The sequence below is a fragment of the Papio anubis genome, chromosome 6 (genome assembly GCF_008728515.1).
Source record: "Papio anubis isolate 15944 chromosome 6, Panubis1.0, whole genome shotgun sequence".
NCBI classification, from domain to species: Eukaryota; Metazoa; Chordata; class Mammalia; order Primates; family Cercopithecidae; genus Papio; species Papio anubis.
The window spans coordinates 94,757,005-94,775,025 of record NC_044981.1 but is presented as its reverse complement, the minus strand read 5'-3'; the positions used below and the strand labels follow the sequence as shown (position 1 = coordinate 94,775,025).

Genomic DNA, 18,021 nt, shown 5'->3' with positions numbered 1-18,021 from the left:
ACTGAATCTGAAGACTTTAATTTTGTTTTCTTTTAGAACTTGGCACAGACTTATACTCTTACTGATCTGATGAATGAGATCAAAGAAAGTAGTACAAAACTCAAGATTTTTCCTTCCTCAGACTCTCAGCTGGTGAGTAATAACAGAATAATAGCTGCTTTCAGATGAGCCACTGATGTTACCAAAATCTTTTTTCCTAATTCACAGATCAGTCAACTAAGATAGTAGTCAGGGGACTTAAAAAATAATTTAAATGCATTCTGTGAAAATAATCAGATTTAAAATTTCTAAAATCATAACTTTAGGGTATGTTATGGTTCCAATATGCCATGGGTCATATAATAAAAAAGATACCAAGACAACTTTAAAACAAACATACTGGAAGAAACAAAAGAGGTTTGACTTCTATTGAGCAAAATGCCTATGACCCCTATTTTGTAGTTTCTGGTGACATTTGTTTAAATTTAGCATTTTTATTCTTTAAAGGGAGATGAAATTTTAATAGTGAGCATCTAAAGGTTTTTTGAAGCCTAGCCTGATGATAGATTTTTAAGCTAGTGAGAAAGATGAAAAAAAGAGCAGCCCCTGATATTCAGAAGCTGACCTGGCACCCACAGTTAGGCCATGTTATTCAGATGATCTCACAGAATAATAATCTGATACTAGGTTTCTCTGAGACTACGATGAAATGAGAGAAAGCAAGGCCACTTCATGATTTTGTCTAAAGCAAGGTCACTTTGCCATTTAGAAAATCTCAAACACCCTCCTTCAGCCAAAATGAGAAATGAATGACTGCTACTTTACGAGTTAGAGATTTATCCTCATTTTAGTCTCCCCCACCAACTGTCACGATATGTAAGATTTATTGAGATGTTCAATAATAGATTTACCCTCACTTTCTGAGGGCATTCACTCTAGAGTAAACCTCTGCTTCCTGAAACCCACCTTCAGATTATTCAACCAAAGCCTAAATCCTGGGTAGGTTCTTTATAGCGCCCTGTTACTAGGACACCCTGTGGTTCCCCATGCTGTGTGATCTCCCTCACTACCACAAGTAATAAACCCACCTACTTTAACGATAGGTGTGTTTCTGATGGGCTTTGGCTGGGGGCAGGGGGGAGGGGCGGTATTTATACTAGTAAGGATAATTTTAGTGAGAAATTGTTCAGCGTGTGTGTGTGTGTATAAGACAGTATATGTATAACTCATGATCTGACTTTTGAAAACAATTAAAGAAGAGTTCTAAAAATGCTTAGCTCTCTAAAAATGCTTAGTAGTCTTAGATTGTTTTTCTCAGTAGGCAGTTTTGAAAGACAGTACTGATATATATATATATATAGCTTTGAAAGACAGTATTATATATATAACATACTGTTGTATCTATAATAACCTCCATATATGTATTTACTATACATATGTTTACCATATATATATGTATGTATAGTTGAAAAGCAGCCTGTAAACATTTCTTGTTCAGCCCCTTAAAAATTTAATGATAGATTCCAATGCCCTATTCTAAAAAAAGTGTAGTGAGATCCTTGAAACTGCTAAAGGGAAGTTATTGCCTAGTCATTTAAAAAGACCTATTAAATGTGATTTCCTGTTAAATGCAATTGGATGTTGAGTTTAAATATTTGACATGCAGAACTGTGTCTCAGGATTACTATATGGCAGTTAGATACTGTATTTAATAACTTTAGGTTTGTATCATTCTAACAGGGTAATTTCAATCTTACGTCTTAGATTTTTAGGGCATAAAGTTGACCTGAGCTGTTGGACTACTCTTTGAGTAGGTTACTGCCCTTTGAATCGCCAGTTTATCTTTGTCTTTTGTCTATATACCTTTTCTTTCTTTTTCTTTACCTTTTTGTGCTGGCTCAGACCTCCAGTAACGTGTTGAATAGAGATGATGGGAGCAGTCAGCCTTGCCTTAATCCCAAAATTAGGGGAAAAAACACTCAGCCTTCTCCCATTATTACATATGAAGGTAGGATTTTCAGAGGTGTTCTTTATAAGGTTGAGGACATTCCTTTCTACTGCTAGTTTTCTGAAACTTTTATCAGAATGGATGTTGAATTTTGTCAAATGCTTTCCCCACATCTATTGAGATGATCATACGGTTTTTCTTCTTTATTCTGTTAATGTGGTGAATTACATTGATTCCTTTTTCAAATGTTAAACCTATCCTGTATTCCTGTTACAAACCCCAGTTAGTTATGATATTTTTATATGCTGCTGGATTCAATTTAATATTTATGTGCATGTCAACAATGTGTTTGGAAAACTTTTTAATGAAAATATTCTTACAAATGTATATTATGAGTGTATAGCTTGATGAATTTTTACAGCTAACACACTTGTGTAACTAACACCTTGCTCAAGTAACCTTACCAGCATCTGGAAGGCCCCTTCAACTTCCCCCTCCATTCACTACTTCCCTAACCCACATGAGTAACCACTAACCTGGTTTCTAACAGGATAGATTAGTTTTGCCTGTTTTAATACTGCATCTAAATGGAATCTTACTATGTACATTCTTTTGCATTTGGCTTCTTTCTATCAACATTATGTGTGAAATTCATCCTTCTTGCGTTTTCAGCAAACTTTTATTTTCAAAGTTTAAGTGTATTTTTAATTTTTATTTTATTTATTTATTTATTGAGTTGGAGTCTTGCTCTGTCACCCAGACTGGCGTGCAGTGGCACAATCTCCGCTCACTGCAACCTCCGCCTCCTAGGTTCAAGCAGTTGTCCTGCCTCAGCTTCCCGAATAGCTGGGACCACAGATGCATGCCACCACACCCAGCTAATTTTTTTTTTTTTTTTTTGTATTTTTAGTGGAGACGGGGTTTCACCATGTTAGCCAGGCTGGTCTCAAACTCCTGACCTCAAGTGATCCGCCTGCCTCAGCCTCCCAAAATGCTGGGATTACAGGCATGAGCCACTGCATCAGGTCTAAATGTAGTTTTTAAAACTAAGGTTATTTCCTTATCTTATTCTGAAGGTTTTTTATTCTGTCTAAAAAATACTTTCATTGGGAAAAGGGGAAGTGCAACTTGGTACTTGAACTTTAAAATTACCTTAGATTTTACTTTTGACCCTTGAGGTAACTTTCAGTTGACTTGGCAGAAAACACTTAAAAAAAAATAGACTTTATTTTTTAGAGCAGTTTTAGGTTTACAGCAGAAGAGAAAACTTTTTTTTTTTTTTTTTTTTTTTGGAGACAGAGTCTCATTCTGTCACTCAGGCTGGGGTGCAGTGGTGCCATCATGGCTCATTGCAGCCCGGGCTTAAGGGATCCTCCCACTTCAGCCTCCTGAGTAACTGGGACCACAGGCACGTGCCACTACACCTGGCTAATTTTTAAATTTTTTTTGCAGAGACGGGGTCTCCCTGTGTTGCCCAAGTGGGCCTCCCACTCTGGGCTCAAGTGATCCTTCCACCTTGGCCTCCCAAAGTGTGTAGATTACAGATGTGAGTCATGGCACCCAGCCCAGAAAAGCACTTTTGACATTCAAAAGCTATGAAAGGCTGAGCACCATGACTCATTCTTGTAATCCCCTAGCAGTTTGGGAGGCCGGGGTGGGAGGATCACTTGAAGCCAGGAGTTTAAGACCAGCCTGGGCAACAAAGTGAGACCTCCCCCCGACCCCAGTCTCTACAAAAATTTTAAAAATTAACTGGATATACTGGCATGCATCTGTAGTCCCAGCTGCTCAGGAGGTGGAGGCAGGAGGATCACTTGGGTCCAAGAGTTTGAAGTTACAGTGAGCTGATTGCACCACTATACTCCAGCCTGGGTGACAGAGTGAGACTTCGTCTCAAAAAAACCAAAAGTCTGTCTTGAGTCCTCTGTAATTTTCACTGGGTGTGGTGGCTCATGCCTGTGATCCCAGCTACTTGGGAGGCCGAGGCGGGGGGATTGCTTGAGCCTTAGGAGTTCAAGACCAGCCTGGGCAACCCTGTCTCTTAACAATAAAAAAGCTATGGAAAATTATAGCTTGTCCTTCCTGTGATGATAGTGGATTTTTAAGGATAGTTGGTATGAACTACGTATGTAACAGTTATTTCATGAATACAGGAATAGGAAAACACATTCAATAGTTGTCTTAGAAGATAACATTCTTTAATGTCCTGAGTTTATATTGGGATGTCCTTTCTATTCCTTGTCCTTTAGGAGAAAGTGTTATTGGTGGGGATAATACTTTAGAAACCAGATTTCTAGGGGAAAAAACATTCTGGAATTAAATGGGTTAATCCTTCACCCAATGTTAGCTGCTTTTGTCAAGCTTTATGTCTCTCCCCTTTAAAAGAGGGAGATGTTATGCTGACTTTGTCACGTGATTCCACATTATTATTTTACTAGTAAAATATTTGGGGAAAAGAAAGTTGTATAATCAATCATACATCATACACAAATAATCATACATTATTTAATAATCTACAAATATTAAGTAGATTAGTGATTTTACAGGAGAGTACATTAAAGGACAGTGAGAAACAACTAAAGGTTGGTGACTTTAGTTGGAGCTAATAGTTTTATTAAGCAAAGGGCAGAGGATATGAAAATACCTGTGTTTTTCAAGGCAGGTATTCTGTTTTCCATTTTTATATATTCATTTCATTTATGAAATAATAAAGTTTCTTAATACAATTGGGGGAATTTAGTTGCTGTTATTTAAGCAGAGTGTAACTGAGATTTTTAGTATGTTATTTTTAAACTGTACATTTCTGACATAGAGTTGATCATGTTTTTAAAGGACCCGTTAGTGGTGGAACTTTCAAGGCCTGGACCACTGACCTCAGCCTTGTTCCTGTTTCTTCACAGCATGAAGGAGACTGAAAAAGGACCACTTTCTCCTAGCGTTCTTTTTAATCAGCTTTGTCAGAAGTGGGTGCATCTACATTTTTAATATAAGTAATTATGAGTTACAAAATACTAATGTATTTATCACTTAACATGAATAGTCATTCTTACTGTAACTTTGCTATTACTGCCCAGACTATCAAGAGAAAGAACTAACATTTATTAGTTGTAGCTCTATGCCTTATGAAAATTATATCTCAGTCCTCAGAAGAAGCAGATTATGCTCATATATAAGGAAATGGAGGCACAGAAATTAAATGGCTCACCTAGTCTGAGTGAAAAGCTGAGAATCAAATAGAGGTCTATCCTGACTTGGATGCCTTTATTGTAATACCATAAAGTAAGAAAATCATAGAGTTGTAAAATCTAGAAAGTACTGTAAGATACCATCTAATCTAGCTTTCTTATTTTAGAAGATGAGCTGTGAGGCAAATAGAGTTTAAGTGAATTTCTCAAGGTATTACAGTATGTTTAAAAACCAAATCCTTGTGTGCCTAGAAATAAACACATAAAGGAACTGACTTGACTTTAATGCATTCATGTATTCATTTATATAAAAAATTCAGAGCTTGTTTTTTATGAGTTACTTGCTAGAATTCAGGGGTACACAATGTATATTGCATCACAAATGCACCCTGTCCTCATGGAACTCACAAGCTAGTCCAGTCCACAGTTACTGAAATATGTAGAAGGAAAATTCTTTGAATATGAGCTTGCATTTTTGCATATTTATAGACTTTAAAATCTCATTTTAGTTAAAACTAGTAATGAATGCCATGATTTTTATATATAGTCCAAAATAGAGGGCTTAGTGTATGTTTCATTTGGTTGGCAAATGATGTTTCTTCAAAGCCTGAAGACCAAAAAACCTGCAAAAGTCTCAGAGGCATGAGTGTTTCGCAGAGTTAAAAAGTTTTTAGCACAGCCATAATAAAGAATGAAATCATGTTATTTGCAGCAACATGGATGCAGCTGGAGGCCATTATCCTAAGGGAATTAATGCAGGAACAGAAAACCAGATACCACATGTTCTCACTTACAAGTGGAAGCTAAACATTGGGTACTCACGGACATAAAGATGGCAATAATAGAGACTGGGGACTACTAGAGGTGGGAGAGGTTGAGGGAGGAAGGGTTGAAAAACTAGCTGTTGGATACTATGCTTAGTACTTGAGTGACAGGGTCATTCGTACCCCAGACCTCAGCATCAAACAATATACCTGCAGGTAACAAACCTGTACATGTACCCCTTGCATCTAAAATAAAAGTTGAAATTAAAACAAAGTTATTAGGGCATTGTATGCTTTAGAAATTTGTTTCTGACTTTGCCAGAAATAACTTGTATAATTTTCTTCCTGGTTACAAAGGTTTATTAGCATTTTGAAAATTATTATTAAATAATGGGCACTCATAGGTAAAAATTCAAACTCCTCTCTATACTCCTCAGAAGTAACTATTATCTGATTCTTTCCAAAAGTGATTATACATACACAGGCATATGCAAATCGTTTGCAACTTGCTTGATTTGCTTAGTATATTTTTTCCATGTTAGTACGTGTGTGTATAACTTAGTTTTGTATGTATACACTGTACTTGCGGAAGTACATCTGTAGGATAAATTCTTAGAAATAGAATAACTAGATCAAACATTATTTGAAGAGTTTTATTTATTTTTTGTATTTTTTAGGAGACAGGGTCTCGCTCTGTGCCCAGGCTCAGGTGCAGTGGCCTGATCATAGTCGAATTCCTGGGCTCCAGCATTCCTCCCTGTTCAACCTCCCAAGTAGCTGGGATTACAGGCATGAGCATCCATGCTTGGCGGAAAAGTTTTAAATTGCTTTCTTTTTGTTTGTTTTATGGCGTTTACTTTTAAAAGAAGTATGCATTAGACAAATTTGTTTTTTTTTTTTTTTGAGGCAGAGTGTCGCTTTATCACCCAGGCTGTAGTACAGTGGTGCGATCTCTGCTCACTATAAGCTCCGCCTCCTGGGTTCATGCCATTCTCCTGCCTCAGCTTCCCAAGTAGCTGGGACTACAGGCGCCCGCCACCACGCCTGGCTAATTTTTTGTATTTTTAGTAGAGATGGGGTTTCACCGTGTTAGTCAGGATAGTCTCTATCTCCTGACCTTGTGATCTGCCCACCTCGGCCTCCCAAAGTACTGGGATTACAGGTGTGAGCCACCGTGCCCGGCCAGGTAATCAGGTAAAGATTTAAGCCATATGTGTTTGGGTTTATTTCTGAACTATATTCTGTTTCATTGATCTGTATGTCTTGTCTTTACCCCAAAGCCTACACTGTCCTGATTACTGTAGCTTCATAGTAAGTCTTGCAATTGAGTAATGTGAGTTCTCAAATTTTGGTCATCCTTTTCAAACTATTCCAGGTTTTTTTTGGTTTTTTTTTGAGACAGAGGTTCACTCTTGTTGCCCGGGCTGGAGTGCAATGGCATGATCTTGGCTCACTGCAACCTCCACCTCCTGGGTTCAAGCAATTCTCCTGCCTCAGCCTCCCGAGTAGCTGGGATTACAGGCGCCCACCACCATGCCTGGCTAATTTTGTGTTTTTACTAGCGACAGGTTTCTCCACGTTGGTCAGGCTGGTCTTGAACTCCCAACCTCAGGTGACTGCCCGCCTTGGCCTCCCAAAGTGCTGGGGTTACAGGCGTGAGCCACTGCACCCGACTGGTCCTTTTTTTTTCTATGTAAAGTATAGAATCAGATTGTCAGTTGGGATTGTTTTGAATGTGTAGATCAATTTGGGGAGAATCAACATCTTAACAATGTTGAATCTTTTAATGTATGATATCTTACCAGTTTTCTAGGTCTTTGATTTTTCTCATCAAGGTTGTATAGTTTTCAGCATACAAATCCTGCATTTGTTTTGTTAGATTTATCTTAAGAATTTCATGTTTTTATGCTATTTATTTTAAATGGTACTCTTTTTAAAAAATTCACTTTCCAATTGTTCATTGTTAGTATACAGAAATACAGTTGATTTTTGTATGCTGACCTTGTTTCTTGCTACCCTACCGAACTTGCTTTACTAGTTCTATTAGCTTTTTGCTGATTCGTTGGTATTTCTTATATAGACAATAATGTCATTGGCAAATGAAGATTGTTTTATTTCTTTCCAATCTGTATCATTTTATATCTTTTTCTCATTTTATATCACTGGCAAGGACAACCAATACAATACATATTGCAATAGGACTCTTCTTGGAAAAAAAATGAAAAAGGACTGCCAATACAATGTTAGAATGGTGAAATGGGTGTCTTGCCTTATTCCTGATATTTATCAGGTTGGGGAAATTCCCAGTTATTCTTAGTTTTTCTTTTTTTCTGAGAGTTCTTATCAAGAAATGGATTTTTAAAAAATACTTTTTCTATATCAAAATAATCATGGTTTTTTTTGTTTTTGTTTTTGTTTTTTGTCTGTTGGAATAGTAAATTATATTGGTGGATATTCTGACTAGCTTTACTAAGGTATATTTGACATAAAGTAAATTGTACATATTTAAAGTGTACTATTGGGGCCAGACACAGTGGCTCACACCTGTAATCCCAGCAGTTTGGGAGCCAAGGTGGGAGAACTGCCTGAGGCCAGGAGTTTGAGACTAACCAGGACAACACAGGGAGACTCAAACTCTATGAAAAAAAAAAATTTGTCAGAGCTGTGATGGTGCACACCTGTAGTTCCAGCTACTCTAGAGGCTGAGGTAGGTGGATCACTTGAGCCTAGGAGTTTTGAGTATACAGTGAGCTGTTAGTGTCATTGCACTCCTGTCACCCCGTCTCGCTGAAAAATATACTATTGGATAAGTTTTGACATATCTATACACTTTGTGTGTGTGTGTGTGTGTGTATATATGTACATTCATTCAATATAATGAATGTATCCATCACCCCCCAAAGTTTTGTGGGGCCCCTTTGTAATCCCTTTCTCTGGAACCTCTCCCCTAAACTCCATCCCTGGGTGGTATACCCCTTACCTGTGTTTTTGTTGCAATAGATTAGTTTGCATTTGGGGGAATTCTATAGAAATGGAATCATACAGGGTGTACTCTTTTTTATCTGACTTCTTTCACTTGGCAAAATTTGTGGTTTATTCATGTTGTGTGTACGTGAACCAGTCTCTTGAAGTTTCTATTACAGTGGTGATTATCAGACACTTTGACCACTTGTGATGAGCCTTATTTGGGAGCAAGGTCTTCAACTTTGTGTTTTTTGTTTGTTTTATTTGGTTTTCTGCTTCTGCATTAGTTCACTTAGGGTGACAGCTTTCAGCTGCTTCCATGTTGCTTGCTGCAAAGGACATCATTTTGTTCTTTTTTTTATGGCTGTGTAGTATTCCATGGTGTATATGGACCACATTTTCTTTATCCAATCCACCATTTATGGGCACCTAGGTTGATTCCATGTCTTTGCTATTGTGAATAGCACTGTGATGAACATAGAAGTGGATTAAATTTCTTTGTCTTGACAGTCTCATAATTTATGCTTGTACATGTATTTTTCTCTTATGCCTTGAGGTTTTCAAAAGTCCTCTCCTCTTTCTCATGGCAGTACTTTTACTAAAGTACATTTCCTGGGAATCCTTAGTGTTCCCCTTATTTTGAATAGGCTGAATATTTTCATATGTTTGGTGATTTTTCTCTTTTAATCCTTTAATAGGTTTGAAAGTCTCTCTTGATGTGGGTAGCTCAGACGGGCTCCATCATAGAGTCTATAAATCATCCTATGATTTTTTTTTGCCCATTTCTAGGTAAAAAAGAAAAAGCAAATCTAAGTTTATTAAATTTTCTTCAGTGGTTTAGAAGGCAGTAAATAGTTTTTGCAGTGGTTGAGATGGAGCTATAGGCAGAGACATGGTGGAAGCCGTTTCTCTTTGTTGAGGAATGATTTCCTTCTTGTGTGTCTGTTTTGAAAGCCATAAACTGCCCCCTCCTCCTAGCTACCCCTTGGCTAGTGAAGATCTCTAAAGGATTCTCCTGCTCCCTATTCTAGTCGTCTGCTACTTCACTGGCCTTCCTTGGAGTGTACAGCATAAGTGCAGGGTTCTGCAGTTTCTGCCTCTCCTGATGCCAGCTGTGGAGGTCCAGATAGGATTAGAATATGTGTCCATCTTGATTTCTGTCCTCATCTCTAATCTAGGAGGTAGGTTCTGGACACCACGTGCAGGTAGGGAAGCCCATCAAGGTAATAAAGTATTGTCAGCATGTTGCTATGTGCTGCTAGTTAGCAAGTATGTCTGGAGTGGTGTTTCCTCTTACAGGCTAGATTGACTACCAGTTAATGTTTTAGCAGTCAGGGACTCACTTTCTTTGTATTATTAGGATGAATATTTATCCTGAGATAATGAAGAATAATGCTGAAAGTACTGTACTTGGCCGGGTGTGATGGCTTATGCCTGTAATTCCAGCACTTTGAGAGACTGAGGTGGGTGGATCATTTGAGGTCAGGAGTTCGAGAGCAGCCTGGCCAACATGGTGAAACCCCACCTGCACTAAAAATACAGATATTAGCCACGCACGATGGCAGGTGTGGCAGGCAACTGTAGTCCCAGTCACTCAGGAGGCTGAGGCAGGAGAATTACTTGAATCCGGGAGGCAGAGGTTGCAGTGAGCTGAGTTTGTGCCACTGCACTCCAGCCTGGGTGACAGAGTGAAACTCCGTCTCACAAAAATAAGATAATAATTAAAAATAATTAAGTACTGCACTCAGTCAAAAGACCTGTAGTTACGTTAGTGGCACTTAGCTTGTTCTTCAGTTTTCTCAAGCATAAAGTGGAACTTATATTAATTATAAATTCCTGAACAGTGCTGTTTTGTATATCACATGAGATATGTTATAAATATCATCAATAGTTGTGAATTTGTCTTCTATAGTCTATTCTCATTCTTTTGTGTTTTGACAATTATTTCTTCATCTTAGGTCAGGACACTTTCTAGATTTAATACTTGTCTGCACTTAAGGCAAAATGTTCATTTTAGCATTAGAGTTTACTGTAGATTACTTTTTAAAGTAACTGAAATCAACCACATATTTCCTATGTCAGTGTCTCCATGAATAGTACCTGATCTTTCTATTAAATTAATACAGAGGAATTTTAATTATCAAGTCCATAAAAAATATATTCACAGAGAGATCAACTTATAGTCCTTTATTTGAATATAAATACTCTCTCGCTTTCCTTTTGGTTAAGGTAGGAAGATAATAAATCACAGTGGCTTGGGTTTGAATACTGGTTTATTTGCCAGCCGTATGACCTTGCAAATGATTTAAACAATACTGCTGAGTCCTCGCGTGTAAGTTGGCGAAAACAGTACATCCCAACAAAGTTGTCGGAGGATTATGCCTGAACGTGTGAAAAACTACTAGTATTGTGCTTAACATGTAGTAATTGCTTAATAAATGATAGCCGTATTCTCAGTGCACACTTAAGATCACACCCTAATTGGACCAGTAATCACATTTTGTCTATTTAGTTGGAAAAGTAGTAAACTGCGTCTTTATGCCATTTTGTGTGTGTGGGTGTGTGTTTTGGTAGAGAACGGGGTTTTGCCTTGTTGCCCAGGCTGGTCCCGAACTCCTGAGCTCAAGTGATCTGCCCCTCAGCCTCCCAAAGTGCTGGGATTACAGGTGTAGGCTGCCGCACCCAGCTAATAATATGCTATTTCAAGTGCATTTAGACAAGAGTGTTGAACCATGGAATGATTATGCTTTTTTTCTTTCCTCTTTTGTCTTTACATCACAGGGCACCTCGATTTAAAGATTTCCAGCAACAGGACAGTCAGGAGCTTCTTCATTATCTTCTGGATGCAGTGAGGACAGAAGAAACAAAGGTCAGGTTTCTTTATGTATATCATATATTCTCTTCAAGAAGAGGATACAAAACTAAGGAAGTATTGAGGGGTCAAGGCGGGGTGTATCATCTGAGGTCAGGAGTTTGAGACCAGCCTAGCCAATATGGTGAAACCTCCTCTCTACCAAAACATAAAAATTAGCCAGGTATGGTGGTGCATGCCTGTAATTCCAGCTACTTGGCAGGCTGAGACATGAGAATTGCTTGAACTCAGGAGGCAGAGGTTGCAGTGAGCCGAGGTCATGCTACTGCATTACTCCAGCCTGGGTGACAGAGTAAGACTGTGTCTCAAAAAACAAACAAAAAACAAGTAATTTCTACTACAATTTAAAAGTACAGTTGAGAAATAATTTAATTTTTTAGAATAAATATTCTAGATATTTTTTCTTTCTTCTGTAAGATATTCACCTTTATCCTTTTACAGCCCTATTGTCCTTTTTCGTTAGTGCCCTTTGGCTGTAAATAAAATAATTTAAACTAGCTTAAGTAAAAAGGAATTGTGGCCAGGCATGGTGGCTCATGCCTGTAATCCCAACACTTTGGAAGGCTGAGGCAGGTGGATCACCTGAGGTCAGGAGTTCAAGACCAGCCTGGGAAACATGGTGAAACCCTGTCTCTACTAAAAATATAAAAATTAGCCAGATGTGGTAGCGTGCGCCTGTAATCCCAGCTACTTGGGAGGCTGAGGCAAGATAAACGCTTGAACCCCGGAGGTGGAGGTTGCAGTGAGCCAAGATCGTGCCACTCTACTCCAGCCTGGGTGACAAGAGTGAAATGCCGTTTAAAAAAAAAAAAAAAAAAAAAAAGAATAGGGAATCTTAAGATGCAGGGAGATATTCCTGGGGGATACAGGAACAGGAAAGCTGTCAGGAATCCAGAAAGCATTCTTCTTCTTATCCTAGTTTCTCTGGCTCTGTAGATAATTTTCTTCATTTTTCTCCATGCAGACCAAGCAGTATTTGTATGTCATAGTTCCATGTATGTAAAAACTATATTGGCTATTCATGATTCTTGATTTTTAAATTCCCAGTGGAGAGAAACTTCATTATTCCATGTTGGATTAGACTCCACTCATGGATCAGTTGTTTGTGGCTAGGAGAGAGGAGTCCCAGCCTCTTGGATGAGAGAGCATTTCTCAGAAAAGGAATAGCTCATGGACTGGATAGATTCCCCAAACAGTGTTGATTGTAGGCCTATCCCCTAAATGATTGGCTCTTTATTGACTTTAATGTTAAATTAGTTAAATTCAACTTCTTCTCGGGAGGGGTTTCCTATGTACATAGGATTCAGTTTATCAGAGAAAATGTAAGATATCAAGGATGTCAGATACACAGTATGCACTCTCCATTTTCCTCCCTCTTACTCATAAAAGACATTGTTAATCGTTCCTAACAGTCCAGAATTATTTTCTGAGCACACCACTGTGGGCAGCCCTTGTCAGTCATAACTGGAATAATAGGTGAAAACCTGTTTTCCATTCAAGGCAAATATGCTTCTTAATCTGTATGGTAATATGTAATAAAAGCAGCCAAATGTTCAGTGAAGTACATACATGCTTGTGATAAGTAGTGCTAGGCATGATTGACCTTCCTTTTTAAAAAAAAAATTCTTCCAGGTATGGTGGCTCATGCTTGTAATTCCAGCACTCTGGGAGGCCAAGGTGGGTGGATCACTTGAGCTCAGGAATTTCAGACCAGCCTGGTCAACATGGTGAAACCATGTGTCTACTAAAAACACAAAAATTGGCCAGGCGTGGTGGTGCACACCTGTAATCCCAGCTTCTCGGGTGACTGAGGCATGAGAACCACTTGAACCCGAGAGGCGGAGGTTGCAGTGAGCTGTGATCGCACCACTGCACTCCAGCCTGGGCAACAGAGCAAGGGCCTACCTCAAAAAACAACAAAAATCCTGTGTTTTAATTGTTGTGTGGCAGTGTCTCTTTACTCCTAGTGACTGTTTCACGTGTCCGTGTGAAGAGATCACCAAACAGGCTTTGTGTGAGCAACATGGCTGTTTATTTCACCTGGGTGCAGGTGGGCTGAGTCCGAAAAAGGAGTCAGCAAAGGTGATGGGATTATCATGAGTTCTTATAGGTTTTGGGATAGGCAGTGGAGTTAAGAGCAATGTTTTGGGGTCAGGGGGTGGATCTCACAAAGTACATTCTCAAGGGTGGGGAGAATTACAAAGAAACTGCTTAAGGGTGGGGGAGATTATAAAGAACATTGATCAGTTAGGATGGAGTAGAAACAAATCACAATGGTGGAATGTCATCAATTAAGCTATTTTCACGTCTGTGGATCTTCAGTTGCTTCAGGACATCTGGATGTATACGTGCAGGTTACTGGGGATATAATGGCTTAACTTGGGCTCAGAGGCCTGACAGTGACCAATTTCCAGTGAAGAGAAAATTAGAGTTCTAACATTTTCTTTAAAGTTTCCTTTAAAAATAAGGATTGAGTTAATTACTCTTTCCTGCTACAAAACGTCACGTATCACAATCCTATTTTTAATTGTCCGTTTTTAATTATCTGTTTATTGACTTTCTTATTAAGCTAATTCAGCTTTTAGAGGTATCATTCCCTTTCTGCCACTTCTCTACTTTTATGTAATTGATCATAAATGCTACCACTTTCTATTTAATGTCCCTGTCTGTCGGCTTTCTTAGATTGTGATCTGTTTGAGGAATGGTATTATGTATTGTCTCTGTCCTGTGTGCCTTGCACATAGTAGGTGTTCTGTGAATTTTTGTTTGTGTGTGGGTTTTTTTTGTTTTTTTGTTTTTTTTTGACACAGGGTCTCACTCTGTCACCCAGCCTGGAGTGCAGTGGCATGATCTCACCTCACTGCAACCTCTGCCTCCCAGGTTCAAGTGATTCTCCTGCCTCAGCCTCCCAAGCAGCTGGGATTACAGGTGTGTGCCACCATTCCCAGCTAATTTTTGTACTTTTAGTACAAATGGGGTTTCACTCTGTTGACTAGGCTTGCTTATTTATTTATTTAGACAGTGTCTTACTCTGCTGCTTAGGCTGAAGTGTGGTGGTGTGATCTCGGCTCACTGTAACCTCCAACCTCCTGGGGTCAAGTGATTCTCCTGCCTCAGCCTCAGCCTCTTGAATAGCTGGGATTACAGACATATATCACCAAGCCTGGCTAATTTTTTTTTTTTTTTGTATTTTTAGTAGAGACAGGGTTTTACTACTTTGGCCAGGCTGGTGTCGAACTCCTGACCTCAAGTAATCTGCCTGCCTTGACCTCCCAAAGTGCTGGGATCACAGGCATGAGCTGCCACTCCAGGCTCCCTGTGAACGTTTTTTGAATGGGTTGTATGTGCTTAACCTTAAACACAACTTCTTTTGAGAATTTGAATTGGGAAGAAATCAAAATAATTATTCTTATATGTTGTACTAGCTAGTTTCTTTGTGATTTGCAATTATTTTGAATATGTTGTATTTGAATAAACTGATAAACTGACAGGATAATATTGTGTCATTTTACCTACATTGTGTCTAAAAAAGAAAAAAAAGAGATTTATAATTAGTTAACCATTGAGGATATTAGCATAATCCCCTAGTTAGTATTTGATCAAATTTTCTTAGAGCTAGGAACTGATACTTATAGTTGAGCTTCAAACTCAAGTCTTTCTGACTCCCAAACTAATGATCTTTCTAATTCTATAAAATACTGCTGATTGAAGTTTAGTTTTAATGCTTGGACATCTGTAGTCAGTAGAAATAATGATTTTAAGCCTGCTATTTAAAATGTAACCATAATTATTTTACTATTTGAAAAAGTATTAAATCGGATTCAGTAATTATGATATATTGCTGTTCTTGTTGAGGGGGTAGATGCATGTTGGCAGGGTGGGAACAGGTTGCTGTTCATATTATAAACAATAAATGGGCCTACAGATGATATGAGTTACTTTAAGATTAATGCAGATTTATCAATTGCTAGAGTTATTTTTTTCCTGGGGTTTGCAGGAATACGTTTACTATGTGGTGGTCATGTATCATTAAATGGAATTAAAAATTATGTAAGTGGGCTGGGCATGGTGGCTCATTCCTGTAATCCCAGCAGTTTGGAAGGCTGAGGTGGGCGGATCACCGGAGGTCAGGAGTTTGAGACCAGCTTGGCCAACATGGTGAAACCCCGTGTCTACTAAAAATACAAAAATTAGCTAAGCGTGGTGGCGTGTGCCTGTAATCCTAGCTACTCAGGAGACTGAGGCAGGAGAATCGCTTGAACTCAGGGTGGAGGTTGCAGTGAGCCGAGATCGTGGCACTGCACTCTAGCCTGGGTGAGGGAGTGAGACACGTTCTCAAAAAAAAAAAAAAAAAAAAAAGTGAGTGAAGTTAAAAGTCATGTGAATGGATTAAAATTATGTCTTGGGGTTTTTTTTTTTCTGTTGATATTATAAAAAAAAGTAAAATATATTCCTGTCATTTTTTTTCTATTTTACCTCTATAATTTGATAGCAGTCTTTGTTATAATAAAATTATTGTTTGGTCATAATGGTGCAGTGGGATGCATAGTATCTTAGGCAGCACAGCGGGACACGTTGGTTTTGAAAACTCTTATCTTTCTTGCACTATTTGAGAGCTTTAGATGGTGCAGTAAAATTAAAATGTCAAGTCTGTGGATCTGTTCAATTTCATAAGCGAGGACAGTCCTAACGGTCAGCTACAGTGACTATCGGGGCAGGAGCTGCATTGTCTGGCCTGGGAACTCCACAGCTGTTAATCGTGCTCTTGTTGTAGTGTGTCACTGCCATGTGTTTTCTTGATTGAAGAAAGGCTACAATGTTATGTCTGCCACCAGAATCTTTTAGTAATGATGAAAAACTACTGACCTCCTTTCATATGGTTTCATTAAAGTCTTTTCTGAACTACAAAGTTGAGGAATAGACTCTTGCTGAATATAGTACTTAAGGGATCATTTGTGCAGAAATTGTAAATTTTTTGTGTACAAAATCAAATTTCCTAGAAGTAGTTCTTTTATAAGGCAGTCTTTTTAATTTATAAATTTATGCTTCTTTGTTTTTTCCTTATAATTTGCAGTCAATAAATTAATATTACCTTTTTATTAAAGATTTATTACTATAATACATTGTCGGTTAGAATTATTTTAAAGGCAGAATATCTCAGCTAACTTAAACTGTACATTATTCTCATTCTTGTTTTTGAAGTATAAGGTGGAGATTTGAAATAGTTGAACCTTGACACTGCTAATTGATTACGTACTACAGTTATTAACAGCTCCCTGACCAAAGTATCTTTCTTTTAACCTAAATTATTCAAAACACAACTCCTAACAATGAGCTATTGTATATGGACCTAAACTCATTTATTTTCTTCAACTTGATGAATTACCTATTAACTTTTAAGCAGTTTAGAGTAGAGAATATAAATTCATGGTTAGGATAGAAATTAAAAATCAAAAGTCTAATATTTAAAAGTTAATAATGTAAACAATTTCATTTTACTCTTTTTAGAGTGTAATCACAGGTTTTTAGCTTTTTTCCTGCTGCTCGAATTGGTAACTTTTTAGCTTCTTTTGAGTGATATGACATTTCAGGATATATAGCGAAGTTTCATTAAATCATATCAAAAATCATGTCTGAATTAGTAAAATGTTTAAATTGTAGGATAAATTTACAGACTAAGTTGAGTTAGAAGTATTTCTCTTGAGTTGTTTGAAAGTATGATTATATGAAATATTTACAGGTGAACATTGGCATTTATTGGAATTTTTCATTTAAGTTCATTAAGTATTTCCCCTGCATGGAATTTACGCAATTCCAATTTGCTTACTTTAGTTCAATAAATTCTTTTTCAAGGCGTAAAAGTCAACTTTAGCTTAGACAATGTCTGAATTATATTAACTTTCAAATTTATTGAGTCTGAATTGGAGATTATTTCAGTATTTAATAGCTTCTGGGAGACATTTTAATGTTTGATTTCTTCATAGTATATAAGTGTATTTCAGGACTTGTGTCACACGATATGAATTGCTTTATGTTTGCTTTTGTCCCCTACTTTGTAAAATATTTAAGTGTTTTGACCTTGTATTAATTTTCAAAATATGCTTGAGGAGGACAGTAAACAGTTATAGGAAACATAATGTGTTAATCACAGGCCAGTTAATAATAAGTGAAAGTCGGTTTCACAATTATTGGAGGAGAATGTGTTAAAAAAACATATCATACACAGAAGAAACATAAATTATACACAGCAGAACAATTCTGAGGGGTCACGAGTGTCTTCTGCTCATCCAGGCAGCAGGGCATGGAGCA

The 18,021-nt window shown here is 37.8% G+C and overlaps 1 protein-coding gene across 15 annotated transcripts in view; it reads left to right on the top strand.

Moving 5' to 3' along the window:
- The window catches only part of USP45 (ubiquitin specific peptidase 45), a 75,449-nt gene that overhangs the window by 25,250 nt on the left and 32,178 nt on the right, over positions 1 to 18,021 (top strand). For 14 of the 15 annotated variants that reach the window (XR_002521665.2, XR_002521664.2, XR_002521667.2 and 11 more), the window contains 3 exons: positions 37 to 132; positions 4,760 to 4,890; positions 11,622 to 11,709. Coding sequence is in view for 10 of the 15 variants with exons in the window: in XM_021937629.2 (XP_021793321.1) it covers positions 37 to 132; positions 4,760 to 4,890; positions 11,622 to 11,709 (315 nt within the window). In the remaining 5 variants the exon portion in view is untranslated. Of the gene's footprint in view, positions 1 to 36; positions 133 to 4,759; positions 4,918 to 11,621; positions 11,710 to 18,021 lie in introns of those variants that run through there. The other variant, XM_031667315.1, reaches the window with a different exon arrangement.